Raw genomic sequence first — 27,164 nt, forward strand, 5'->3', positions numbered from 1 at the left:
GACATTTGGTCTCACCACATCTACAGTGTCACCCACAAATAGGTTCGTAGAACAATTTGAATTGGATTAAATCCGCTGGAAACGCGAGTGTGTGACCGAACCTGCATTGGAATACTTGAATGTCCCTGTAATTTTATATTAATAACATCGAACTTTATGATGATCCAAGAGATAGAATCCTTCTCTCTTATACCCCATTTCTTAGGTTATTGATATGGAACACGACGAAGAACTAGTCATCATATCGCACCTTTGTCGCAGAACATAAAAGGATATGTAACAAGCTAATAAGCCACAGGGCCTACCGGGTAACAGTGAGACATCCGCTAGTATGTATCTACATGGGTGCTATTATGTAGGCTCGGGGCAGTCTCTAGTTCCAAAGAAGGTATTTGAATATATTCTAATGTATTATTTGAAATTCTTTTGACATCTTCTATAAGATGTGTGTTAGATAGCAGCCAGAAGTTCTGGCCCGGTGAGTCTCTATCTGATAAACGGAAGGGGCCGGCTGTTATTTACTATAGCGCGTATCGGAAAAAGGGGTTTTGCTTGTCGGTGAGATCGTCGAATGCAATTTTGTCTCGTTGCACCTCATCCAATTCCAATGATTCCCGAATTCTGTTTTCCCGCCGAAGGACGAAATACAACACAACTGCGGCAACAATTGTGATACAGTAGCTATATTTTGTTAGATCGGTCTAATTAAGAAAATCAGATACAGGCTTACCAGATGACCATGCCTGTCCACAATTCTGGATAATGTTGTGACTTGGTGTTGCTCTTCACAAGCTGCGGTCCGATGATATTGCCGACAGTGTAAGCCACAAACACGGTGGCTGCCATGACAGTTTTCTTCGTCGCCCCAGCGACGTTGCTAGCTCCAATTGTGATGATCAAGCTGACCACTGGCCCAAAGAAGCCGGTGAGCGCATAGCCAACGACTGGAGTAACTGGATGATATCCCCATTGGGATTTCCAAATCATCACACAGCCAGCAATGACAGGTAGGCAGCAGGTAATGAGCAGAGGTATGCGGGTGTTGGGGACAACAGTAGGAATATAACCACAAAGAGGAATGAAAACGACACAAATGGCGCCGACTGGAAATTGGAACAGAATTGAATGAAGGGTATCATAGCCGAAGGTGGAAACAATCAACGGCCCAAAGCCTGAGATAGCACCATTAATAGTGTACCTATATATAGAGAGGTTAACGTCATGGCTCGTATGGTGTCTAATGTTATAGACTACATAACAAGAGATAAAACTCACGCTGCCGCCATCATGATAGCTACCAAATATATCTTGATATCCATCACAGACTCTTTGATTTGATCGAACTTGATCTTTTGGCATCGAACACCAGTTTGTCCCTTACGCAGTCTCTCCACAGCAACCCTTCGTTCTTCCGGAGTGAGGAACCAGGCAGAGACTGGAGAATTAGGCATGGTGCAACACCAGAGGCCGAACAAAAAGGTCAAGGCACCAGCCAGGATATAGATATACTGCCATCTTTTCAATGATCCAGCTGTGATTTGGCCAAATCCATAGTTAAGGGCGCCACCAATGATGGTGAACCAACCGGTGCCAGAGAACCACCATGCCTGTCGAAGAGCTTGCTCCTCTTGTGTGTACCATCCGCTGACTATGGTCATGAAGCCCGTAGGAATAACACTTTCGATGAAGCCTATCCTCTATTAGAAAAGAGGCCAGTAAACACATTAAAGGTAAACTTACCAAGGAAGAATCGTTGAACGAAAAGTCCTTGCCAGGTCGTCACACCAGCGGTGGCGGCACAGACAATGGCCCAGATCAGAACAACTGGACCAAGGACAGTTCGAGTATTAAACCTTTGCAAGATGAATGTCATTGGGTAGAGACCAGCAAGCATCCCGAAATAAAAGATTGATGTTGCCCAGCTGAGGCGTGAAGTATCAACAGATGGAGGAGTAGTGGAATAATCTTTCACTAGCAATCCCAAGTCGGTCGTCATACCAAAGAGGGTGGCGCTACCTAAGATAGCCTATAGAGAGGTTAGTATATATTAGCCAAAAATGACATCGGTGCAGTCATCGCACCTTGTCATAGTATACCATGCCATAGCCTGTATTCGAGTTAGCCAAAACAATTCCTAGGTCACATATATGAAGTGTATAACTAACCTATAAGCATAGCAGGCATCAAATACATATCAATCTTTCGCAGGACCCTTTTTTCCACTACCGGATCAATTTCCTGGGCGAACTCGCTCACCACCGCCAATGCTGCATCTTTGTCAGATGAGACATGGGGCGATTCCCCGGGACTAGTGATACTATGGACCTGAATCATGTTCTCAACACCAATGACTCCCCTGACCGTCACAGAGGTTAAGAAAAGTTATATGTCCTAGTACTTTGAGATATGAGCAACTTTTAAGTGTGAGATGAGAGAAAATTTGTTATTTTAGACTTCGTACATTCCAAATTGGGATACCCGATATCGCGTGGTTTTACCTTACCGCCTTTAAAATCATGGCAGAATTAGTAACGGTCGGGGAAAGCGGTTAGCTGCGGAGTACACACTTCCGAGATCAATCACTTTGCCCAGATGGTATATGGAATACTATTATAGCTATTATCATTGAGTTGAAGATGTCTTCTAAATGTGTCTCAATAGAAAGAATCTGATGGCACTCATTTCATTGATAGTTCTCAACTATATGGATTTCAAGAGCTCTATTCGAAGAGTCCATACCCTCCCTTGAATAGACCTCCGTAAAGCCCAGAGCCCAACCCGCCCCAACCTGCTAATGGGCTGGATTCTGGGCCCGGGGCGAAAGCCCACTGGGCTTTGAATGGGGGCCCATCAGGCCCAATTAGCACTAAACAATGAAAACATTTTGAACAACGTGACTTTTTCAATTACCTTATATTTAAATCCTTTTTTAGCCTTTATTTTAGGGTAATATTTTACTATTTTAATTGACACATAATTAATAATTAGTTAAAGTCTATATGTCACGTTTAAAGACGCGAGAAAACGCGTTGTTCACCAAAATTCAGCTAGAAAGTATCAGTACTCTTGTATAAATCCTATTAAATATATTGTTAAAACATTAATATTAATATTTTTCGCGGTATCTCGACCTCTACCGGTCGGATTTCGTTTAAAATGGAAGATATACTTATATAGCTATTGCTTTTATAAATTCCAAAAAGTTAAACATTATATAATAAGTGGAAGGTTAGAATACAGCGATGACAAGATATAAGTTGAACCCCCTAAATAGGCTATAATGGGGGCTTTATGTGCCCCTACGAATGGGCCGTGGGTTGGGTTGGGCTTTGGGCCCAGGGTCTGGGCTCATTTATGGGCTTTGCGGAGGTCTACCCTTGAATCCGACACATTTTCCGACGAGGTCTAGTATTGATATACGCCTCGCCGGCCCTTGTTGGAGAGTGAGCTAGAAATATATCAAAAAATATTTCGAATCGCAGATCAGCTTAGAGGAAACGTGAGATGAATGATCGGCCAGATCCAGCCACAATGATCGTAGCATAGTGCATGGAGTTGCATGAAGTAGCCACGCCTCATGCATACTAGGTAGCTGAGTACGGAGTAATTGTCACCAAATAGATAGTAGATAAGGAGATAGTATGTGAGGGCTATCTACTATGCTGCTACAAGCTTTTCGTGGCCGCTATTCGGCGCTGAGTACGTCGAGCTAAGGCATATGATGTCATCGACTTTCAGCCTTTCGAAGTCTTCCAAGATTGACCAAGCCCCTAGCAAGGATATGGAAGATCTAATGTTTCCAGAATCTTTTATCTCGAGGTTTGTCCCAGCAACTCTTATAATTCTGAGTAGGTCTAGGGGAAAAACGCCGTGATATCACATGGCAATCACCATCGACAAGGAGGGCCCACTCAGTTGCATCACTTCTCAGATTATCCTGTTGATTCAAACTTTGTTCCGACTAGACATGTCAGGTTTGATCGCCCTTACTAATGGCTAGTGACGTACTAGAGGGGGTTGCCTATAAAGCAGACTCGTAGGCTGATAAGTGTTGAGGCGCGAACCCTTCCTTTATACATTTCAAGTTTCGCAAAACCGAACTGTATTTTGCATCAATATTTTCCAAAATGACAATCAAAATCACCGTATATAAGGGCTCCAAGGATGGAATCAAAGAGGTGGAGACCGAGCGGGAGGACCTCAAACGAGACGAGGTCCTCGTGCGAACCACGCATTCCGGAGTGTGTGGCACAGACGTCCACTACCAGTCAGCTGATATGGCCCTTGGTCATGAGGGAACGGGTGTGGTGGAAGCAACTGGTCCAGACGCGAAGCTTTTGAAGAAAGGCGATCGTGTGGGTTGGGGCTATGAACATGACTGCTGTGGTTTCTGCAAACAATGCCTCACCGGGTGGGAGACATTGTGCAGTGAGCGAAAAATGTACGGCTTGGCCGATCTTGATCAAGGATCTTTCGGCACCCATGCCGTATGGCGTGAAGCCTTTTTGTTTAAGATTCCCGACAGCATGAGCAACGAGGATGCGGGACCCTTGATGTGTGGTGGATCAACTGTTTTCAACGCGCTCCATGTCGCCGAGGTTCGTCCAACCGCTCGCGTTGGTATCGTCGGTGTAGGCGGTCTGGGGCATCTAGCTATTCAGTTCGCTGCAAAGATGGGCTGCCAAGTCGTGGTGTTCTCCGGCACAGATAGCAAGAAGGAGGAGGCGACGAAGCTGGGAGCTGGCGAGTTTTATGCGATGAAGGGTGTGAAGGAGCTGAAGATCAAAGCTCCTCTCGATCATCTCATTGTGACGACCAGCAGTCAGCCAGATTGGCCGATCTACTTGAATGTCATGGCTCCCGGTGGTATCATTTCGCCTTTGACTGTCGATTCAAACGATCTCAAAATCCCATATATGCCGCTGCTCTTGAATGGTCTTCGGATTCAAGGAGGTATCGTGGGTTCGAGACAGGTTCACAAGGATATGCTTGAATTTGCCGCATTCCATAACATCCAGCCTGTCAAGATGACCTTCCCTTTGACATTGGATGGTGTCAAACAAAGCTTGAAGACATTGGAAGAAGGAAAAATGCGTTATCGTGGCGTTTTGGTAGCACCCTAGAATGTCGCTATGTGAATCAAACATCCATTGGGTGTTTATGATCCAAGTAGATAATTTGAGCGGCCAAGACTGTGTATAACACACATTTAGAATGGATGCAAATGATTGAATGTTCATGAATCTGTAGTCGTTGCTCGTTCTTATTCGTGCGTAGTTACCATGTGTGTGAGAGAAAGAGTAGAATAGCGAAAGAGCAAATATCTTGGAAACACAGCAGAGTTCAGCGACATAATTAGGACTGTTGACAGGGAAGAAAAAAAGAATGAGGAGGAGAGTGAGACAACAGAGACCCCTGTATCTACTGGAGTGTGTCACTTATTGATACTCCAGACATCAAACGGGGACTGATGTTCGGAAATGGAAATTTGGGACGGGAAGTCGGTGGTTTTATATTCATCGGCTGGAAGGTGAGGACCTTGACGGAGGGTGGATTGACCCATCCCAATTCAACCTTGGTGACCATTGCCACACAAATCTTCAGTGCGAACTTTCACAAACATACTATCTTAATCATAATCAACTTCTAGACGCAATTTTCAACGGAACCAGGTCAAAGGCGCCCTTGGATTGGTTTATCCTTCCCATCCCGAACATCGGCAGGGGGTAGGCGAGGCTCAGGCAACCCCAAGTCGCATGCAACCTCTCGGGCCGCCCATAGACCTGTCACGAACGCAAGAGCAAGACCCCCGGCGTATCCGAGATTACTGAAACCACCAGCATCGACGCCCGCGACGAGCAAACCTGGAATTCGGGATTTATCTGGGGTCAAGGCGTGCCCCTTCGTATCGATCGCGATACCGCCGTAGGTGAATGTGATCCTATCGAACGTTAGACATGGAGAGTCGTATTACGGCAAGAGATAACATACGATGGCTGAACTTCCATGGCATAGAAGGGTCCTTCCCCATCCACCAAGGGTGCAGGGGGCGAACCAGCTCGACCGATAGGGGCGTGAAGGGAAATGCTCTTATCCCCCAAACGAACCACTTGATCATACGCCTCGATGGTGCGTCTTGCCTGTACATCATTCACACCCCATCCGTGAAGAATATCTACCAGACCACTCAATGTTGACGCACTTCCAACATTACAGCCATGTTCGCGGGCTTTCTGCAGACGATCAATGTTTCCTGCATTAGGGAACAACGCAGTGACGCAGTGTTGGAGACGGGTCTTCTCACTAGAATGAGAAGTCGATGGTCAGAATATCGCCGCAATCCCTTCTTTCTGGGAACTAACATACTTGAACAATATAAACCCGCGACGCTTTTGCTGCTTGGCGAGATACTGATTGATGATCTCGTCACCTGTGGTCTCATCGGCAAATCGCTGACCTGCTTCGTTCAGTAGTAAGCAGTATTTGCTTTCTGTAACCTGATTAGAGAGAAAAACAGAGCTGACGAGGACCTGCTCTTACGGTATTGAGCGAGTGGAAGATAGTCCTTTGGATCCACGTCTTCAGCTCGAAGTGGAGCCGCCAAAAGATGGCCATAGTAGGTGTTCATTCCTCTACTGGTTCCTGCACCAGATTCCATGGCCAGCTTGAGTCCATCGCCCACCGATCCACGATTGGAGCGCACAAAGATATTGTCTCCACCTTGCCCCAGATATTTAGATGTCATCCCCGGAGAACCTTGAAAGCCTCCCGTAGCCAAAACCACCACTTTGGATCTGACTTCGTAATATAGCGCAGAGTTCCTGCAAATGACAGCACCAATTATGCTCGATCCTGAAACCCCTGGTTCTTTCTGAATCAACTTGACTACCGACGTGTTGGTGAAAATATCGGAATGTGTCTTGCTGGACTGGATGCGCTTTCGGTGGAGGTTATGAAGGTGTGGAATCTTAATAGGAAATCCAATACCTATATTGTGTTAGGGTACTTATTCACCTAATTATTTCCTTCAGTCCTACCGATTGTCATGATACCGTCGAACCGGTCTGCTATTGGCACGCCGTTTTCACGCATCCACTGTACAGCAGGTAGATAATCGCTTAACCAGGCCTTTTGAAGCGCTGGATCTCCGTCAGGGACCCAGTTTCTCAGCTTGTTATATGTTTGCGGGGCCCAGCTGTGTGTTGATGGTATTAATGAACCCGTTTATCCTGAAGATTAATTCAATCACTTACAACATCCCTGCAGAGTAATTTGATGAGCCACCCACATCAGCTTGCTTCTCGACGACCAGTACTTTAGCTCCTGCTTCCGCCGCAAAAGCAGCGCATGCCATTCCAGACATGCCTCCTCCGCAGACGAGAACATCGACCTCGATAGTCTCCATTGTGGGTATGGTTGATGCCAGGCCAGGAATGTAGGGGGATCAAAGGCTTATCTCTTCATAAATTCATCAAAGTAAATGATTAATATTTAATATAATGACTATATTGTGGAATGTTGATACACCGGGATCTATAGATGCCTCGGCGCCGGTGAATAAATTAAGTGGCCGGGTGGACACCGGCGCAGGGATGCGGGGCTATACAAATATTCTCTTCGCAGGTAGCGGCTGAATGTTATCCCATAGTCCATATGGTTGTGTGAGCAAGGCCTAGCAAGGAAATTCGAGTATCCAATTCGCCTTACTTATTCCGTCGCATCAGGGTAGTGCTTAGGGGCCCGCATCACGCTTGCTTGTTTTAAGGAATGGAAGCAGGATCTAGGGAATCGAATGTGAAATTTATAGAATTTCTACTAGACCAAATTTCTTCTCATATCATTCAATATATCAATGGTTTGCCTATGTTCGCTATTTTTCATAGCATTCAATATTCTCATAACCTCCCATTGGCATGTCGATCAAGCCCACAGTGGAGTGATATTTCTCGCCATGAAGCCATCCCTCTTTTAGCCCAGTCATCGGGTACTCTATCGACAAGTTAAAAGTTAGGAGACAAAGTAAATCCCATTGAATATCACACTTACGAAGAGCGTGGGTTTCACATATCAGTGTGGAATACTTCCATCGACACCCATCCAGTATACCCAAGATCAAACACCGCTTGCGCAACCTCAAGTACAGGAAGCACACCTCCACGGTTCGCTTCACAAGGGAATATCCGACTGTTGCGCGATTGAGTCATATAGGGAGGCTGGTTGAGATCACGCCATGGGTAGCCCACTTGGTCCTGATCAGCAACCGTTGCATCACTCAATTGAAAATAAGCAATTTGATTTGGCATGATAGTTTGTTTCATTTCGTCCAAGGATCGACGTAGATTTCCGAGGCTGCCTGGTTGTATAGAAGACACAGCACTGAATGGATCGCCTGCCTCTCTGGCAGAAATATGGAAGGTATCAAGGCAATGACGAACGTTGGGAAGATCAACAAATTTGATGATGTCGTGGATTTGCTGCCAAGTATTGACATGAGTTCCCCAGACGGGCGCTTCGTATGCAACTTGCAAATTGTATTTTCGGGCAAGGAGACCCAATCGCCTCATGTTAGCGGCGATTGTGGTTATATCGGCCGTAATCCTGGCGGAATCGATGGGGTAGAGGCACGATGTGATCTATATGCAAAATGCGAGGTCAGTCTGACATATGTTTGAAATCAAATATCAGTGGTTTACACCTGAAAGATTGGAATTCACATCAATCGCAACTTTGATAAATTTCATGTTGTCTGGCAAATTAAGAGTCATCGTCAAAAGAGGTCGAGCAGGGATAGAAGAGTGACGTGATGTGAGAGGGTCAAATTTATCTGAGAGAGAATTCCGGTCATCAAATTTGAAGCCGGTGGATGGAGACAAGTGCGGGGAGAATGAGATAAAATTCCGACGTGATTAGTTAAAATGTTAAATATGGAAGAATGTGTGGAAGGAAAGGCGTATAAGAAATAATCGAGTTGCATTATGCCTCTTCGTGCAAAAATGAACACTCCACGTGTGGTGATTGTTACAGGTTCGTACATCCAGCCCATCCCTTCAGCTCCGATCTTACTGGGACTGTAGGCGGCGCTGACGGCTTCGGGGCTGCTATCGTGGACCGATTCAGCCGCGAGGGATGTAAGGTCATACTTATAGACCTGGACCAAGCGAAAGGTGAAAGCAAGCAACGAGCCGATTCAAATATAAGTTTTCTCCCTGGCGATGTGACTCGCCCAGAGACATGGCAGAATGCCCTGGATTTGGCACAGACAACCTACGGCAGGGTTGATGTGGTCGTCAACAATGCTGGTGAGAACATTCGAAGAATTTAAAGAGCCGATATTACGTTCTGATTTGTTGACATAGCCTAACTAGGAATCACCCATAATCCATCTGTATGATTTCCTTCAAGAGCACGATTGCCCTTCTAACGCGGTGATTTAGCCCATCCACACGAAGAGTCTCCTTGAATATGAGAAGACATTCAACGTTAATGTGAAAGTAAGATGTCCTAGCTGCAGTGCGTGGGTAATTACTAACATGACTTACATAGCCCGTTTTTATCAGTGCACAAGTCTTTGCGCCTGTAATGATCCAACAGGGACATGGGATCTTTATCAACATAACGAGGTAAGTCACCTAACCAGACTCTGGTATGAGATTACTGACTGGTGCAGCACTGGATGTACACGCCCTCGACCGGGATTTGCCATTTACAACGCCTCCAAAGCAGCTGTAGAAGTAAGTAAAATATACGAAGCTTTTGGATGTGCCAAATGGTGACATGTCTCTAGGTGGCAACCAAGACAATGGCCCTTGAGTATGCCCCAGCGATTCGATTCAACTGTATTTCCCCTGCTGTGGGAAACACTACTATGTATGTTGATCCAAAATCTTCCTAGGCTACTGCTAACACAAACTAGGCTTCAAGCTAGCATTGGAAATGGCGAAGATTCCCACCAGCGACTCCGGCAAGTGGAGGAATCGTTGCCAATGAAACGGCTATGCCAGCCAGTGGACATAGCCAATGCAGCATGGTATTTGGGATCGGAGCAGAGTAGTTTTGTAACGGGAACGACATTAGAGGTAGATGGTGGTCGAGGCGTATAATCTCATAGCCGAAAATTCCCCCGCAGTTTTTGAAATTCCGGGGATATTTGATACTTCTCTACTGTCTCTCTCTCTTTGAATCAATTTGGATATTTCGACTGAATACTTCGATATTATTATTATTATTATTATTAATTTGATTTCTAAAGCCCCCATGTCATCGTATTCTGGGGATGATAATCCCTCTGGTCAAACTCGCCCCGCCAGCGCGGCCGCGTGTGAGGCATGTCGGAAAATGAAGGTATAGCCTCCAATCTCTAACCACAAGCAATACATACTTACTGACAAACCCCTGTAGATGAGATGCATCCGACCACAAAGGGAGCATCATGACGATAACTCGACAGAACCATGCCAACGATGTAAGCGCACCAACCGCGAGTGTAATATCCCAGAGCCGAGAAAACTTGGAAGAAAGCGCGGTGCGACAGGTCGCTATCAAGGATTTGAAAAGGCCTATCGGAAAATGCGGTCGGAATTGAAGAAGGCGAAAACGTCTCATACAGACGAGAATGATGAAATGGATAATTTTGTCGCAAGGGAAGAGCCAATTCTAGAGCTCTTATTCTCCAACCACCCAACTGAGACAACCGACTCCGCCCACGCGTTACCAGAATTGGGAACTGAAGGCTCTAGCGTCCTGAGCTATAACCCGACTGTGACAACTGCACAAGATGATGAGCCGTTGGCGAACCTTGTCTCTCCTGTATTCGGCAGCGGCGAACTCTCTCAATCCAATCGCGAACCAATCAGTAATCCTTTGGCCTTGCTGGCAGATGCCTCCGATGCCGCCCAGGCTTTGGAGCTGCACTCAAAATCTGCCAACCCTTCCCCAGAAACCAATGAATCATCTTCTGCGACGCAGTCGTCAGCCAGCCAGCCAATCGGAGCAAGACTGGGTCGTCAACTGCTTCATCGGCCAGGCTACGTGTCACTTGGTTTACAACTAGGCAGGGATACTCTAGAAGCAGGAATAGATACTCTGGTCGGCCCTTCTGAGCACCCATACCGTTACTCTAACTATTTCAAATCGTCTCTGCAGGTGCCTCTACGCGATGTTGGCCCCGATGTTGACCCGGTGGACCTCGGTCTGGTTACCATGGACGAGGCCTGTTATTTGTTTCCAGTGTAAGCTGGAACCCGGGCTGCACTTTCAATTTACAAGGACTAATTGATTATAGATATTTCGTCCGCTTGCATCCAGTCAATGGAATCCTAGACCCGACGTTTCACACCCCGGATTTTGTGCGTTCGCGATCGGCTCTTTTGTTCACTTGGATACTGGCTTTAACTGCACAATTCGATCATGGTTCAGCATCACTCGCCAAGCGATTACGCCTTCATGGTGAAAAGCTCTCGAAGCACGTTCATACTAGTGGATATAAGTCGGTTGAAATCGTTCAAGGCTACTACATCTCATTGCTATCAGCCACTCCTGCAGAGACACTGGCGCAAGAGCGCTCATGGCTCTACACAATGTACGCCCTTGGTGTAGCAGCCGAACTAGGGTTAGACCAAGATTCGCATGCCAAAGATTCGACCCCCCTCAACACGATCAATGCTTCATATTCTAGAACCCAAGATGCAACCCCTACACCACTTCCGGGAAATGACTCGTCGCGCTTATTACTGGGGTATCCTTCGAAAGACCTGACTGAAAACCAACGCATGGCGCGAAATCGCGAGAGAACGTGGCTAAGGATTCTACTATGGGAAAGAGCGAATAGTGCAGCCCGTGGTAGAAATCATACTTTCCCAGAAACAGACTTGACACAAAGGGTTGACAGCTGGTGGATCCACCATCTGGCGGACCCGACAGACAAGCACACATGTGCGTTCATCACCCTGCGACGTATTCTAGCATCACTACAAAATGAACTAAGACATCAAGCTCATTTGACCCATGGTGATTCCCATTGGGTACGAGAAATGGTTGATTCAAGTCTGAGACCCTGGTGTGACCTTTGGCTATCACATCCAATGCCCAATTTAATCACATCGCCATCTGAGAAGCTATCTAGCATTTTCCTCCATTATGTTTATCTCCATGGAAGACTTTGGACCTTGTCATTTGCCCTTCACGGTTCCATAAGCGGCGACCAAAATATGGATGCAATCCGAGCGGATTGCTTCGAGGCCGCAGTCAATTCTTGTGAGCTCGCCGTGCGCGATTTGGATAACATTGGGGAACCATTATATTGCATGTTAGCTCCCACTTGGGCCATGATATCCTACGCCGGCGTTTTAGCTTTGAAGTTGTTCCCCGCCTTGTATGGATCCCGCATCGGAAACGACGTGGAACTTCTTGCTTTACTCAGTCAAGTTGCCATTCAGTTAGAGCGTGCAGGCACAACACCATCGCATCGATTTGGAATTGCTGCGTTGCTTGGACAGCACCTCATGATGATTCTGAGAGCCAGAGCAGCGGGACTGAAAGACTTAAATCAACTTAGCCAGGCCAGAACAGATACGTACACCAACACCGGGTTTGATGATGGAGTGAGACGATTCATGCCACAGCAGTCTCCCCATTCAAAACCGTACGAGACTCTTATCTCAGATTACGATCCTTTTTTGACTACAGCTTCGATGTCTACCCAGGGGGATCTGACTGGTGAGGGGTTTGCAGACTTTATCCGGGAGATGTTCGGGCCTGGATTTGGGGGTGTCTTTTGAGAAATTTGACACAAGGGAACTTAGAAAGCATAGCTATTGTTTATGCATTCTAAGTTTCTAAATTTAATTACTACTACCCATCTATTGATTTCGTACAATCTTTATTGTCCAGCTATCTTTATAAACTAGTTCGAGAACTTCGGCTCGAAGGGCTCCGGTCAAAACTTTAGTATGCGACTTCCTTTATAGGACTTTTAGTGATTTTACAAACAGAAAGGAAAGAATAAGAGAAGAGAAAAGCGTATCATTCTATATACTAGATTTCTCCTATCCTGGCGAATTGTGGGCCATGGTGGCTGTTTCGGATCACCAACCTACAAGTTACATTTGCGAATCTCTCCGCGAGGTACCTTATTCACAAAGTCAAGATCCTCTCGGAGAGGTCGACCTAAACCTAACATATCGATGATATAGTTGAGGAAGGTGCAGCGATCATGGTCCAAACTTCCAATGGAGTTGTTGGGACTTTCCTGGTGATGACAATGTGGCGTGCCCATACGCTTGGGAGTCTGCTACAGGCAACAATCCTTTATATCCAAAGGCAAAAGCTCCAGTGGATATTTATCGCATTATGGGCACAAAAGGGACTATCGTTATCCCCCAAAGCACGCTTTGGACGTACGATCCACAGACAGCAGACAGATATAACTAAGAGCTTGGGTGGAGAACTCTAATGGCATGCATCACGCTTCTAGTCACCTAAGAGATTCTATTTCGACAAAAAACAGCAAATTTGGCTAGAGCAGTCCGTGGCTTGGAAGATCCTCTTTGCTCAGCTGAGGATAGATTAGCAGCAGTCTCCCTCCGTGAGGCTATTGTTACGGCTCTGAAGCCCAGGGATGGACTCCCAGTTTCAGTTTTAGATGCTTCATGTATCTAGTTTCTTGTGAAAGTAAGACATTCTGCGGTAAACTGGCTTTTTTCTTGAAGGCTTTGAACTAGAAAATTGGTTGTGTGTGTGCGACCTTGAGATTCGTTTACTTGCATCTTATCGTGATCGAGGGTTTGGGCACATTTGTGTACTTCCATATATCATTCCTTTGATCAGCTTCTTAATGATGATGGGCGCCTTAATACAGGTGATCGACTACCCCCCACTCGGTGTGTTAAAAAATACACCGTTTGTGGAGGTGGCGTGAAGTGGCGTCAACTGGCGTCAACAACTCGGGTATTCGATCATCCTTTTGTTGTATTAATGGAACTAATAACCCAACAAAATCATACAACCTACCACATCTGGAATTATGGCAGTCTCCTGGCCTCCATCTAAAGCCAATCCACTGGGTATCGCCACCTTGTCCCTCGGAAACTGGAGAGAGCATCGTTTGGAACCACGCCTGAAGGCTGCAGCAAAATCGGGATATCAATGGATCGACTTGTTTGATGAGTGTTGGGCTGCGTATCTGGAGGAACATGGACTGCCAGGAAGCCAACTTTGGGAACCGACCGCAGAGAATCTGCAGGTTGCGCGTAAATTGGCTCGTGTTGTCAAGTCCTTGGGAATGCGGATTGCTTGCACCCAGCCTCTTCGGAAAATCGAGGGAATCAAAGATCCAGTCGAACGCCAGGCTACATTCGATCTAGTTGCTAAGTGAGATATACCTTACCTGAATGATGAAATAGTCGTAATACTGTCATGAAGTCGTACTAACTTACCACCATAGACGATTTCCTTTCATGCGTGCCTTTGACACAGATCTTGTCTTTATGTGTGCGAATATTCGTACTGATGAAGGGGTGACCTCTGATCTCAAGACGGTCGCGAAGGACCTCGCGGAACTGGGCGACATGGCGGCTGCATATGCAAAGGCTGATGGTGGGCGCATGTTGAAAATTGGGTACGAGGGCCTATCTTGGGCAACTCGAAATACATGGTCAGCCTCATGGGAAGTTGTGCGATTTGCCAACCGCCCTAACGTTGGACTGATCGTGGATGCCTTCAATATCCTCGCTGTCGAGTTTGCTGATCCGTACAATGTTGCTGGTCACGGGCGGATCTATCCTACCTTGGAGGAATCTCTGGATGTTCTTACTGGGTCACTCGCGTCATTAGTCTCCACGGTACCGGGTGATCGGATATTTTTCTTCCAATGTGGCGATGCGGAGTTGATGAATACAACGACTTTCCTCCCTCCGACCGACCCGGAAACACCATCACTGCTCCCATGGTCACGAAGTCATCGGTTATATCCGCTTGAGCAGTCCAGAGGTGCGTATATGCCAGTTGAGCTAGTTGCGGCTGCTGTGCTTGCCACTGGGTACCGAGGCCCAATCTCGCTCGAGGTGTTCAGTGCATCACTGAATCAACCAGGAGAGACTGTTCCGGCAGAGCATGCTTCCAGAGGAATCAAGGGTCTTAGCCTCTTGTACGAAACAGCGAAGTCCCTTCCGGCCTTTTGGAAATGTTATGATGAACGTATGAGTGCTATTGAACAAGTCGTACGACGGCTACAGTCAGATGAACACAAACATAAGCTATAAAGCGAACAGATACACCAGATTTTAGCCCTCGCAAGATGAATTATCATGTCCCTTTTAGTTTAGTACTCGTGTCTTGTTAGTTTTTGATTGCCGATTATTGCATAGTCATCAAACCGAGCACTTTGCCCAGTTCACCGAGCATCATCACCGGCTGTCATGTATGAAATGAGCGTTTAGTTCAAACTAGCGTATAGTTGGCATTAGTTCTATCGAATATGACCTCTCATTCTTTACGCATCTGGGTACGGAAGGTCTCGTCGACAACGATGTGCATCGCGAGCAACAAAGATCTGTTTTCACGATTCCCCCTAGGCCAATCCCTTGACCGAGTGCGTCGGAAGACTTGGGTTCCAAGGATACGACGGCCATATACTGACCGCTATCCTTGCATCCATACACCCTACAGTAAGGACAGTCACCATCGACCATGTTCGCTTCTACCATCTGCCCTTTTCCTGTACTGACCCGAGCAAAAATGCTAGAATAATACCCACAACACAAGTCAACCTACCACCCGCGAAATCGGCCGTTGAAAAGGAGTTCGATGCTCACTCCATGCATTTCACATTTGTCTTTGCAGGTACTGCGTTCGCAACCATCTATTACCATGTTGAGATGAGATAGTGTGCGATGGGCGGACATTTTGCACACGGGCTGTCAAGCAATCCAAAAGAACTGTACAATATTCCTCGCAGCAATCAGCTTTTCTTGTCCACCACCGGAGTCTATTACAGATATCCGCCGCTCAGAAGGCAAACCTCTCACAGTGCCAGTACCGGATGATACTCGTATTGAATGCAATAGCAATGAACAAGCAAAGGGACTACCACACATAAATCCTAAATGGGCTATACTGGGGGCCTTATGGGCTTTGCGGAGGTCTACTGGGTCTATGGAATTATGTACATAAATTATGTAGCCATAGAACGTATTCATAATTTAATTTAATGTGACGTCACTGATTAATCCTTCGCCGACGTGTGAAATGGATGCAGAATGGTTGTCAGAGGCGGGTATTAGCCGCCGGTGGAAATCAACCAACGATCCCTTAGTTAGGACAATATAGACTTGTTGGGGGTTATAAGGTTCTATAGCAACGAGCGGCATATTCCTGGCTAGTTAGTGGAAACAAAGATATCTCCGAATAGACCCGACCCTGCCTATTCTATACGACCTTTGGCAGGCGGGCGTTGAATAAGAGTTCGGACCACAGCCTAACTGAACAAGCATTTGGGCATCTTTGCCCATCGATCTAAACAATACATAGTAGACTAGGTTAGCTTCTTCGCCAAATTGGACTCTCCCTTTCTATCTACATGCTACTACTTTCAACTGTTGTACATATTATTATTTATCTTGGTACAAAATATTAGAAATTAGAATGCATATTACTTGATATGACGCACATGTAGATTCATTTTATGTAAAGGTATATGTCATCTCTACTATCATAGCCGTTATTATATCAAGCTCCACTTCCTAGTTAGGCTAACCAGTCACATCCATAATGCGATCGACACAGCGGGCTTAACTTGAAGGGACTAACGTCCACGGATGATCAATTCAATCAGTAAGGAACCCATATTATATACCAGGTAATATAATACTGGGGTTTGTAAGAGTAGTGACCTAAAACGCTCACCAAAAACTATCTCTGAAATATCCAATTGGTGTCACTTTCTAAACTAGCTAGTGGGGATGTTTGTGGTCGGTCGAGAGAGATGTTGCCTGGTTCCTGGGCACATAGCAACTTTGACCCTTGCGGCAAGATTGTCCAAAGTCCTTTGCCGTACTATATGAACCACCTTGCCCTGCATTGTACACTTGAATTTCCTTTCTAAAATTATTGAGGTTCGGTTCTAGAAGCACGGACTGGGGCGCAGATTTGGGTTGATCGGTACCCTATTGAACGTTGGCATCAGGAATAGATCTAATGCCAGGTAAACTATTGCCCACATAAAAATAAACAAGAAACACCTCAGATATCGTACAGTCATGACGTGGTTAATTATTCAAAAAGGCTTGTAAAGTTATGTGACTATTCCATGGTCGAGCGAAACAAAAAAAGCCGGAGATCATTGTTGGTTAAGACGTCCACTTGGTAAAAGCTTTCAATCTTGTTTGTTTGTTTTCTGTCTTCCCATGAGGTCATTCACTTGCCATATTTAATTAAATTAGTCCATAAGGCTTAGGTCCACCGTTGCTATGTCACAGAGTCCACTATAGCAGCTATTACACTAATTCTATCAGACACAGGGACTCTTCAGAGATTGGTCATTGTTACTGACATAATGGTCTAGCTCTTCTAGCCCTTCATGTATCGATTTCCTTTTCGCTTGGTTGGATGACGGCAACCTTGCAGTATACCAAGCATATCCGTGTTTACGCTTAGCTATTTTTATCCAAAAGCTGGGGGATAATACCTAGCTACCTCATTTCGTACAGTCCCACCCACCTGGTAATGGTATCCAATCAGAGTTAAGCAGTCCCGTGGAATTTTATGGAAGAAGTATAACTTCATCCGTTCTATCCGAAGGCAGAACGACCTGAGCCTCTCAGAGAACGAAACCAGCGGACGATATATGGAAAATGTGTGTTGCCACCTTCAATCGGGCTATCTGTACCGTGGATAGCAGACTAAAAGAGGCCAAGGGTCCACATCCCTCTCATTCTCAGCCAGTGATCATTGTCAGTGTTTGAATCTGGTTTGTAAGTGGGGAATCAAGCGTGGTCTTTTACTCCACAATCCAAGGAAATAGATCTCTGCTCCAGATGATGTCAACTACTTTGTATGTGCCTGGTTCGGACCTGCAATGCTCAACTCTCCGAGACCAGGGCATTGGTCCACCGTGTCTCCTCCACGCATGATGCCTGGCACCACGCTGTTTCTATTTTTGCTTATGTTTTTGGTTGACGGAATTTCCCCGGTGCCTGCTGGAGCATGCATTCCCTTGATTCGTTCGTAATGATAGAGTTCTAATCCCCCGTGTGTTATAAATATTGGCCTCTCCCAACCTCAATTCATCAGATTCATCTCTATCGCAATTCGACTGATAAATATCAAGCTCGAAGGACTTTTCAAATCAGTCTTTTTCATTCGCTAACTGACCACCCCTTCATACCCGCTGAACAATAATCATGATGAAGAACTTCATCACCATTGCTGCCTTTGCTGCTGGCACCAATGCTCTCGTTGGCCGCAGTGATAGCTGCTGCTTCCACCTCACCTCTTCCGGTGGTGCCTCCGGCCAGCTTGGCCAGCTAAGCGATGGCCAGAACCGTATTGGCGACAACAGCCTGTCAGCTGCTCAATACTGTATCGATTCTAAGGGTGCTATCACTGACTCCGAGGGCCGTGGCTGTATTCTCACCCGTGAGTGACCATGTCAAATATCATATGCAAGGCACGTCTAACTGTATAATAGCCCCCACTACTCAGTTCCAGTGTGACGAGGGTGCTTCTCCCACACCCGGTTTCTCTCTTAGCTCTCAGGGCGAGCTCGAGTACAACGGCAGCAAGGACTTCGTTGCCTGTGCCACGGGCCAAAACGGTGGTCTGAACGTCTACACCTCTCCCGCCAAGTCCGATGTCACCGGTTGTGTGAACGTGGAGTTGACTGCCGACTCCTGTTCAAGCTCAGGCTCTGGCTCCGGCGGCTCGTCATCATCTACTAGCGCTGTTCCCTCTTCCTCCGAATCCTCCAGCTCTCAGCAAACCCCATCTTCTCCCGCCAGTTCTCCCGCCAGCTCTGCCTCTGCTACTCCTTCAGCCACTGAGTCCTCCAGCAGCTCGTGCCCCACCACTCTCACTACCGGCAGCTACGAGTTCCCTCACCTGATTGTCCCCGTTGACTCCTCCTCGCCCGACACTGCAGCTGGTACTTCCTACAATGGTACCGTGAGCTCCACCATCTCGAGCGCTTTCAACTTCGATATTCCCTCATCCGACTCGGGCAAGACTTGTAGCCTCGTCTTCCTCTTCCCTGAGCTCCAGGACCTCGAGACCTCGTCCTATAGCTTCAGCGGTGACGGCAAGATTGACTTCGCCAAGCTCTCTTCCGCTGTCGATAAGTCCACCACCTTTAACAACCTACCTTCCGTGGCCCAGGACCTCGGCGAGATCACTGTTTCCCCCGGTAACTCGTACGTTATCTCCACCTTCTCTTGTCCCGCCGGCGAGACGGTGGCCTACGAGATGAAAAACTCTGGCAGCACCGACCTTAACTTCTTCGAGGACTACAACCCCTCTCCGTATGTTGCTTTCTCCTATTTCTCTGTCTGGATACCAGCTAACAATCTATGCAGTCTCGGCCTCTACATCACCACCTGCTAAATTAGCACTTCCGAAAATTGGCAGTCTACCACCTTGGACGTGAGAGTTCCGGGTTCTTGATCATGCCATTTTTTCATTTGACGCCTAACGTTGAAACTCATTTTTCTGATCCTTTTTTTGGTTCATATGGTCCAACCTCAACAGCATCCAAAGGGAAGCAATCTTAAAAGACTGACTCCCGGATGTGGTTGATTGAGGACATTGCCATATCTAGTTGATATTGTAACTAAGACGCACACACAGAGTGTCGACATTCCTTTTGACTTGTATAATAGTATCTTGAATTAACTCTTTTATTTGATTTCGGTTTTTTTTTTGGTATTTAAATTTGGCTAGCCTGTGTTTTGATAGACCTCTCTTTGCTCCCTCTGTGGTCAACATCCAACCAATTCGATGAATTCCGTAAGTCTCATCATGATAGAGAACCTCAATTGTAATCTGGTAGATAATGCAGTATGCACCAACCTTGATCCCCGCTTGACGCGTTCCTAGGTTGCCGGGGAGTGTGCGAATTGACCGGATCCGGGTTGTCCAAGGGGTAAGCCGGATGTGAAGTCAGGAATATATGTATCCGGGGGTGAAACTCCCATCTTGCGTGTTGAATTTTCGAAGAATTATCACCATAATTTGCCATTCTAAGCTGGAGCTAGGTGTCTGTCGTCCGCGGGGTCCCCGCACGGGTTCATCTGGTGCCTATCTGGGAGTCTCGGAGCTTGACTTTCCCAGTCATAACCCACCATGAATCGTTACTATATTGAAAATATGTTTTTTTATAGACGCAAGGTATTAGTTCAACAAGCCTAGACTAAGGAAAAGCAAGACAGGGAGGGGAGAGGGAGAGGTTACCCAGATGCCGAGGTCGGCAAGCCCCGCCCGTGCAATCACCTCATATTAATCAGCTTGACGTCGAGACATCAAAATACCCCGAGGGTCTTCACCCCGCCATTTCCCAAATCTCAACTTCTCTTTCGTATCTCTCTTCTACAATATCCATATCCATCACAATATGACTACCCTCAAGTCCGGTGACTCGTTCCCTAGCGACGTTATCTTCAAGTGGGTAAACCCCCAACCCCCGCAATGAATGACGCTGATCTCTCTAGCTACATTCCATGGAACGAGGAGAGTGGTGAAATTACCTCCTGTGGCATCCCCATCAACTACAATGCCTCGGAGGAGTGGGCGAACAAGAAGGTCGTCCTGTTCTCAGTTCCCGGTAAGTTAATCTTGACATTACCCTCTAGAGGCAGAATGCTAACCTGCGTGTGTACCAAGGTGCCTTCACCCCTACCTGTTCCGTGAGCCATGTGCCAGGATATATTCAGAACCTGCCCAAGCTCCGCGAGAAGGGAGTTGACATTGTCGCGGTCGTTGCTTTCAACGATCCGTTCGTGATGAGTGCCTGGGGCAAGGCGAACTCCGTTCGCGGGGATGATATCGTGAGCATACCCCTACTTTGCACGTTTCTGCGACTAGTATTGATGTCGGTGATCAGCTTTTCCTTTCGGATCCCGATGCCAAGTTTTCTAAGAGCATTGGCTGGGCCGATGAGGCGTCGGGCCGTACAGGTCGGTATGCAATCGTTATCGATCATGGCAAGGTGAGCTATGCTCAAATCGAGACCGAAAGGGGTGTTGTCAAGGTATGGAATTCTATTATTCGTTTCCGGTCCTTCTGGTGGCTAACAGGTCAATTTGTCTTCAGAAATCTGGCGCCGACGCCGTTCTTGCTTCCCTTTAAATATACAACCTATAGAATACCCTCTCATCATTCCAAATTCAATTCCAATTGCCATTTAGAAGCATGTTTCTTTATGAAATGTGGATCTTCTTACGGATGTATACAAGGGATAACTTCGATCACTACATATCCACTGTGTGGATTAGTGTATTTCCTACAGAATGATTGAAGCCCTTTGGCATAATAAAAATCCAGAACTTGAATTGAGAATGAAGAGTCGAAGGTCTTATTCAATGATCTAAGCAATTCCAAGTCTTGCGCCGAAATAATTGTGAAGAATAAAAGGGAGATCTATATAATGCAAAGCTTTCATGTGGTATCGTCAAATCAAATGCTGGGAAATGCAAGCCCGAAGGTTGCTAACGAATGGGGGAGGGGGATCATATATGCGATAGAGCACGGTCGTGAAGATGCAACTCCAACCCAGCATTGACACAGTCTATATGCAAAGGCTCAGCAGCCTGATATATTTTGTCCTTGATCACAGCTTCAAGTGCATTCGGCCTGGAGCTGGCACCCTGACCATCGTCATCCGACGGGACATTTTGGAATGCGCCCTCGACATCGACACGCTTAAGTTTAGGAAAGCGAGTCTGGCGATTTTTGATCACGGCCTGTAATTGGGAAACCAACATTCCCAGATATCGCTCTTCACACCCTTCAATGTAAAGAGTCTCAATGGATGATGGGAGACATTCCATGAGAGGCGTGGTTGGTTCGTTCTGGTATCGAATATCCAGAAGATTTGGCAGTCTCACACGCACTTCTTCCAAGGCAGTGAAATCAACAAGTGAGCCGAACCACTCGTCGTGGGATTGATTCAACCCGGCAGCAGTGAAAGGGTAGTGACTACCATAGTGGTCCAGCCATAGGGTTTTCAGGCTCTTTTTGCTGTGGGTAAGAGAGCGATGGAAGGCGGATGGTTGGTAGCCATGCGAAAGGACATGCGAGTCTGAATGCTGATATTTAAATGACTTTAGATCGGCGCATGAACTAACCAACATCTCCATGCCATGATTCCCACTACTTGCGCGCAAATCAATGTTGGTGATCGAGGAGAAGCCAAGACGTGGCTTGTCATCATCAGTCAATTCCTCTGAGGGCGGAGTGATGGAAGTAGGATCCACTACAGAGTTGGCTGTGATTGCGCGAAGAGACGGCAGTTGGAAAAATGGCAAGAGGAGTGTTGATGATAGCTGAGTCTCAGCTCTCGCATCGTCCGGGTGCTCGCTATGATCGAGATCTTCCCGATGATGCAGCGAGACCTCGTGCAAGTGCCGGAAGGCTGGTTGGACGGAAAATGGGTGTTTGCAATCAACAGCCCTTTGCACGATCCGCTCCAAATATGGAGAATTTGTCGTATAGGCCAGTGAAAGCTTCCTCAGCTGACTTAACAATGGGAGGATGAGCGCAACCCAGGCGTCAGCGAGGCCTTGTCCGAGGCGTTGGGCCCATTGGTCACTTTCAAGCGTTGAGCACGATACAGCTTCCAGCCATGCCCTCAAAGCTGCCGAGGTCTGAATTTGGTTGCAGTCGTCATCCGATACGCTTTTGGCATGCCAGTCTGTTAGGTCTAGCTCCCGAACGGCCCGCGCCAGCGCAGGTCGTTCCAGTATGGCATGCAAAAAGGAATTGGCATCTTGCCAATTGTAGATAGAAACCTTTCGATATACCAGCGAGAGAAAAAGATCGTGAAAATGATGAGAGACAAATATGAGGTTCCAGCGGTCTGCTTTCTGTTCCAGCTGCTCTCCTATCAAGAGAAGTACGTCATTGGGCAGCACCAGCTCCATCATAGCACATACGGATAACGTCAACAAATTAAGCCCAACAATGCTAAGTGTGGATGCAAATCGGGGGGAGATGGTGAATGAGAGAACCACAAAATCAATTGCAGATTAAAGCAATGAACAAGTATGGAGTACTCCGTATTTAAGATCAAATTCTATTATCGCGAATTTGGCCACCGCGGGAGTTCTGGAAGATCAAACTTTGATCCGATGTGGCCAATGTTAGAGCGCCATGACCCGGTGGATCTATATCCCGCCACTCTAAGAGGCTGCAAATTGCTCGTTTCCACTTTCGAAGAAAAAAATCTACACTTAAGGCCGAGATAATTGCGTTTGTGTGAAGGTTTGCCGCTTTCTCGGATTCTAATTTCCACCCTATTCAGAATCGGATATAAATGACATGATTATATCGATCTCTCTGCGGAATTACCCGGATTTCACCTGGATGAGTGGGGGTGTTTAGGTCTGAGGGGCAGAGATTGACAGTTGAAGAGCCACTTAGGTGCGTGGATGTGCAGTTGTTGTGACGATACTCCGTACAACATACATAATATGGTGTCCGAGAGTCGTGGGGTTAGGCGTTATCTAGTCTAGACAGTTCTCCTTCACATCGCTCTAAAGTACTAGAAGGTCACGGAGAACAGCCACAATGAAGATATTAAATATATATTAAGTAGCATGAGAATACAAAATCCGATAATGGCAAAGGTGGATCAGCCCGAGTGGATGCGCGGGAGGTGATGGTGGAGCGAGAAAGCTGGAGATCGACCTGAGACATGGGAAAATATTGTACTTGGGCGTATCTACAGAGCAAGACCTGTCCAAATTGTCCAAAGTCCCAGGGTCTCTCGGACTAGATCATTTTAGGGACAAATTTCGCACGCAATTACTATCAACACATGATATCTAGCGTACCTCGCTAGCTTTGTTGATCAACGGACCGCCATCTTCGGGGATTTCAACGTTAATATCCGCTCCCGCGAATGCCGCCGAATTCGTCAATGACCATCCGACCTAGACACGTAGCTTCGAATGATGTACGATGAGCCCATCTAGGATTTCTAGTGGAAAAACTGCTGACTCTTACCACATTGTCAAAGTCGCGCCAGTAAATGGTTTCAGCGATAAACGTAGGCCAAACTTGATCCCTGCACCCCAAAGGAATTACTACATGCATGCGTAAAACATCCAACCCAGAGAACTTATAATGATGAGTAGAAATCCATCGTGCCAACACAGCACAAGCGATGTGTTCATCCCTCTAGGATGGAATATAGTCATTACCTTGGTACAATGAATGGAGTGAGAGAGATAGGTGTGCCTCGTATAGTCGAGATAACGTCGAGATTTGTATAGAAATTATAAGCTTAGAATAAAACAGAGCAGGCTTTGTGATCAATTTAACGTGTGCTAGCTAGCACTTGCAGCAGCATCTTGTACATCTATGAACCACAATTGGACAGCAGAAATCACCACAACAATCTCCCAATTTTCTCCCATGGTACCAGTCAACCCAGCGCCCATGAAGGTGAATCGAAAGCCCTTGGTCATGCTCCAAGAAGCGTTGTGTGCGATGAGAGCGACGATCTCCAAACCATCGCTTGTGTACCCCCGATCGCGCTCTTTTCTGCTCCCACCTACATTGCTCACAGGTCCTGCCAATCGGACCAATTTCCACCCATAGGAGAAACCAGCAAGCTCTTTTATTTCCTTGCCATGGCTCTGACGCCATTCGAATCTTTCGCGTGTTGTTCCTTTTGGACCCACGGATATTTCGAACGTGTGGTTAGGTGACTTCAGTGATCCACCGGGAACGACCTGTTCCACAACGGCCTCTTCATATTGAGATCCTGGACGAGGTGGGAGTGTGATTGTGATGGGTCTGCTCCTCCCCCACTTGTCACCATGAGCCGTTGCCATTACCGGGTGTGTATTAGTTGGACCATCGTATAACACGATCGTGGGTTTGTTATTGAAAACAGTCGCGGGAGTTGACACCGCATACAGCTTTTCATCTGCGGTCGGCCCAAGGTGAAATGTGGTTGTAAGTTTCCATTGAAAGTATCCGTTTATCGCGGGTGGAAATTTGGTCGTTGCAGATGTACTGGTAGATTCAGTATAGGATGGTGTGTCATATTGGGGGGCGTGAGCCGCTGTCTGCGGGTCATGCTCTGTGTAAGGTGGCGGTAAGCCATCGAGTGCATCACTCGGGTTTGAAATAGAAGACGGCGCATCAGTTGCTGTGCCCATTATGTAAAATTTGCGGGGAGAACAAGGGGGAAATTGAAGAAAATGAGAATTCGCGGGATGGAGCCCCCCACATTTTGACCCCCAACGCCACAGGCGTCAGACTTCCCGATATCATTTCTAGGGGATGACTTACTTAAATCTGTGTTATTTCACTAAACGTGAGATTTATATTATCTACATATCAGGGACGGAGCTAGGCAGAGAAGCAGAAGAAGTCTGTCTTCCTACGATGTTCCCTGACCGGTATCTCCAAGTCAGTGTTTTCTTGCATATGTGGTTGTCGAGTATTTGGCTTTTATTGGGGACCCCTAAGGTGTTCGATGTTGCGCTCGTAAGCGGGGAAAGAGGCCATCCACTATTTCTCTTGATGACCTAGCCATGTCTATTAAGACAAAATGTCAAAAAAGCCCTTTGTGGCGGGGATTCAGATTCACTCAAGCCTTCCCAGGTGCACCTGATATATTTACCTGGAAGCATGATGTGAAAGTATTTTGCGGGGACGATGCAACCTTAGGAGCCCCATCTTGTGGAAACTTTGCAATAATATATCAGATGTCGTATTTGACTCCAAAGGGTGACTTATTACATATTAATTCGTTGGGATCTGCACAAGAAATATCCAACCATGGAGTAAGCAGGCGTGGTTTTCAAGGTTACATCAAATGCCCAGGATCATCAAATGATTGGTCTCATGGATACTGTTACCAGATATGTAAGAAGCTACTATCAACCTTTGAACACACCCAGGACATGAGACACAGAACTGACCAAAAAAAATAAGAACTTGATTCGTCGAAACGCCGTTGTTGACAATAGATTAAAAGAAAAGTACGCTCGACTTTGTGAAATGGTTTGTTAATCCCACTACAAAAGGCACTCATTAAGAAAGGGCACAACAACCTTCTGTAATCTGAATTGCCGAAACGCTTAAACGAAGGTCCAACTTGTGCACTGTAACACCGAAAGCCGAAAACCACCTACGAGGAGGGTGAGCCTGTAGATAATGACGAAGGTCAGTTCAACTACCAAGGCCCGTGCATAATTGAGGCATTGTTGTCCGTGCGCCAATATTGAGCTAGCAATTAGCATGACCTCACCTCGGCGGCTTAGTCTATACGAAGTACCTACTGCTTGACAGCTTCAAGTATGTTTGTTCTGCCGCTGTTCGCTCCGGAGTATCTATGTTCACTGCGCACAACACTGGTCTTACTGGACAAGGAACCGTAACCCTTACATGGAATAAATGTGCCGCTCTCAGTGTGATCGTCAAAGCGTAACCTTCCAAAGCTCGCGAAGTCTGGAGCGCCCCAGAGGCATTGATTACTTCGGGTCAGGTCTGCGCTTATCACTCCGTAGTCTCTCGATAAAGGATTGCGAATGCGAGTAGCCGGGTCTTCCAGGGCAAAAGAAGCAACAGCAAAGATGGAGCTAGAGAAGTACCACAGGCATAGTGGCGTCAATTATCTGCTAGGCTTGGGGCACGGGCAACAATAAAGCTAGCAAATTCCAGGGGCAATTTCAACCGGTAGGTTAAAGACATTCTATCGGCCCGATTGTTCTATCTCGAATGCATGGATTCTCAGCCTCGGAGCAACATTTCAAATTGCAAATATGGTAGATCACATTTTAGTACCGGCTAGTAAGGGAGCCAGGATCTGTTGAAAGGGGCGTAGGGCGGGAGATAACACTAAAAAAAACATACACCTCAAACCGTTGGTTTTATTTAATCGGTTCGACTCGGCAGGGAAACTGCACACGTTATCTTGTTAGACCAGAGATGCTAGGAATTCTGAT

At 46.6% G+C, this 27,164-nt stretch overlaps 9 protein-coding genes across 9 annotated transcripts; 5 read left to right on the forward strand and 4 right to left on the reverse strand.

The window, feature by feature from the left end:
* Nucleotides 1-521: 521 nt before the first annotated feature.
* PEX2_063530 (putative MFS transporter) lies at nt 522-2,334 on the reverse strand (the record flags this gene model as incomplete). Its single annotated transcript, XM_016743624.1, has 6 exons — nt 522-681; nt 731-1,198; nt 1,276-1,690; nt 1,741-2,026; nt 2,082-2,107; nt 2,166-2,334. The coding sequence occupies 6 exons, from the start codon at nt 2,332-2,334 to the stop codon at nt 522-524; spliced, it is 1,524 nt and encodes a 507-aa protein (XP_016593866.1).
* A 1,793-nt stretch (nt 2,335-4,127) lies between these two features.
* On the forward strand, nt 4,128-5,123 carry PEX2_063540 (NAD(P)-dependent alcohol dehydrogenase; the record flags this gene model as incomplete). Its single annotated transcript, XM_016743625.1, has 1 exon — nt 4,128-5,123. The coding sequence occupies one exon, from the start codon at nt 4,128-4,130 to the stop codon at nt 5,121-5,123; it is 996 nt and encodes a 331-aa protein (XP_016593867.1).
* Nucleotides 5,124-5,673: 550 nt separating this feature from the next.
* PEX2_063550 (uncharacterized protein) lies at nt 5,674-7,405 on the reverse strand (the record flags this gene model as incomplete). The annotated part of the gene is made up of 6 exons (XM_016743626.1): nt 5,674-5,941; nt 5,992-6,303; nt 6,367-6,457; nt 6,541-6,987; nt 7,038-7,195; nt 7,254-7,405. The coding sequence occupies 6 exons, from the start codon at nt 7,403-7,405 to the stop codon at nt 5,674-5,676; spliced, it is 1,428 nt and encodes a 475-aa protein (XP_016593868.1).
* Nucleotides 7,406-8,993: 1,588 nt separating this feature from the next.
* PEX2_063560 (Short-chain dehydrogenase/reductase SDR) lies at nt 8,994-12,776 on the forward strand (the record flags this gene model as incomplete). Its single annotated transcript, XM_016743627.1, has 10 exons — nt 8,994-9,024; nt 9,075-9,299; nt 9,366-9,385; nt 9,435-9,491; nt 9,544-9,620; nt 9,668-9,731; nt 9,785-9,867; nt 9,914-10,076; nt 10,399-11,228; nt 11,282-12,776. 10 exons carry the CDS (start codon nt 8,994-8,996, stop codon nt 12,774-12,776), a joined length of 3,045 nt encoding a protein of 1,014 aa, XP_016593869.1.
* Nucleotides 12,777-14,020: 1,244 nt separating this feature from the next.
* On the forward strand, nt 14,021-15,257 carry PEX2_063570 (sugar phosphate isomerase/epimerase family protein; the record flags this gene model as incomplete). The annotated part of the gene is made up of 2 exons (XM_016743628.1): nt 14,021-14,367; nt 14,441-15,257. 2 exons carry the CDS (start codon nt 14,021-14,023, stop codon nt 15,255-15,257), a joined length of 1,164 nt encoding a protein of 387 aa, XP_016593870.1.
* Nucleotides 15,258-18,395: 3,138 nt separating this feature from the next.
* PEX2_063580 (uncharacterized protein) lies at nt 18,396-19,590 on the forward strand (the record flags this gene model as incomplete). The annotated part of the gene is made up of 2 exons (XM_016743629.1): nt 18,396-18,630; nt 18,683-19,590. 2 exons carry the CDS (start codon nt 18,396-18,398, stop codon nt 19,588-19,590), a joined length of 1,143 nt encoding a protein of 380 aa, XP_016593871.1.
* A 1,006-nt stretch (nt 19,591-20,596) lies between these two features.
* PEX2_063590 (peroxiredoxin family protein) lies at nt 20,597-21,330 on the forward strand (the record flags this gene model as incomplete). Its single annotated transcript, XM_016743630.1, has 5 exons — nt 20,597-20,646; nt 20,694-20,806; nt 20,866-21,029; nt 21,086-21,232; nt 21,295-21,330. The coding sequence occupies 5 exons, from the start codon at nt 20,597-20,599 to the stop codon at nt 21,328-21,330; spliced, it is 510 nt and encodes a 169-aa protein (XP_016593872.1).
* A 380-nt stretch (nt 21,331-21,710) lies between these two features.
* PEX2_063600 (uncharacterized protein) lies at nt 21,711-23,126 on the reverse strand (the record flags this gene model as incomplete). The annotated part of the gene is made up of 1 exon (XM_016743631.1): nt 21,711-23,126. The coding sequence occupies one exon, from the start codon at nt 23,124-23,126 to the stop codon at nt 21,711-21,713; it is 1,416 nt and encodes a 471-aa protein (XP_016593873.1).
* A 1,404-nt stretch (nt 23,127-24,530) lies between these two features.
* Nucleotides 24,531-25,370, reverse strand: PEX2_063610 (uncharacterized protein; the record flags this gene model as incomplete). Its single annotated transcript, XM_016743632.1, has 1 exon — nt 24,531-25,370. The coding sequence occupies one exon, from the start codon at nt 25,368-25,370 to the stop codon at nt 24,531-24,533; it is 840 nt and encodes a 279-aa protein (XP_016593874.1).
* Between the last annotated feature and the right edge of the window lie 1,794 nt (nt 25,371-27,164).

Source organism: Penicillium expansum (genome assembly GCF_000769745.1).
Source record: "Penicillium expansum strain MD-8 chromosome Unknown contig203, whole genome shotgun sequence".
Taxonomy (NCBI): domain Eukaryota; kingdom Fungi; phylum Ascomycota; class Eurotiomycetes; order Eurotiales; family Aspergillaceae; genus Penicillium; species Penicillium expansum.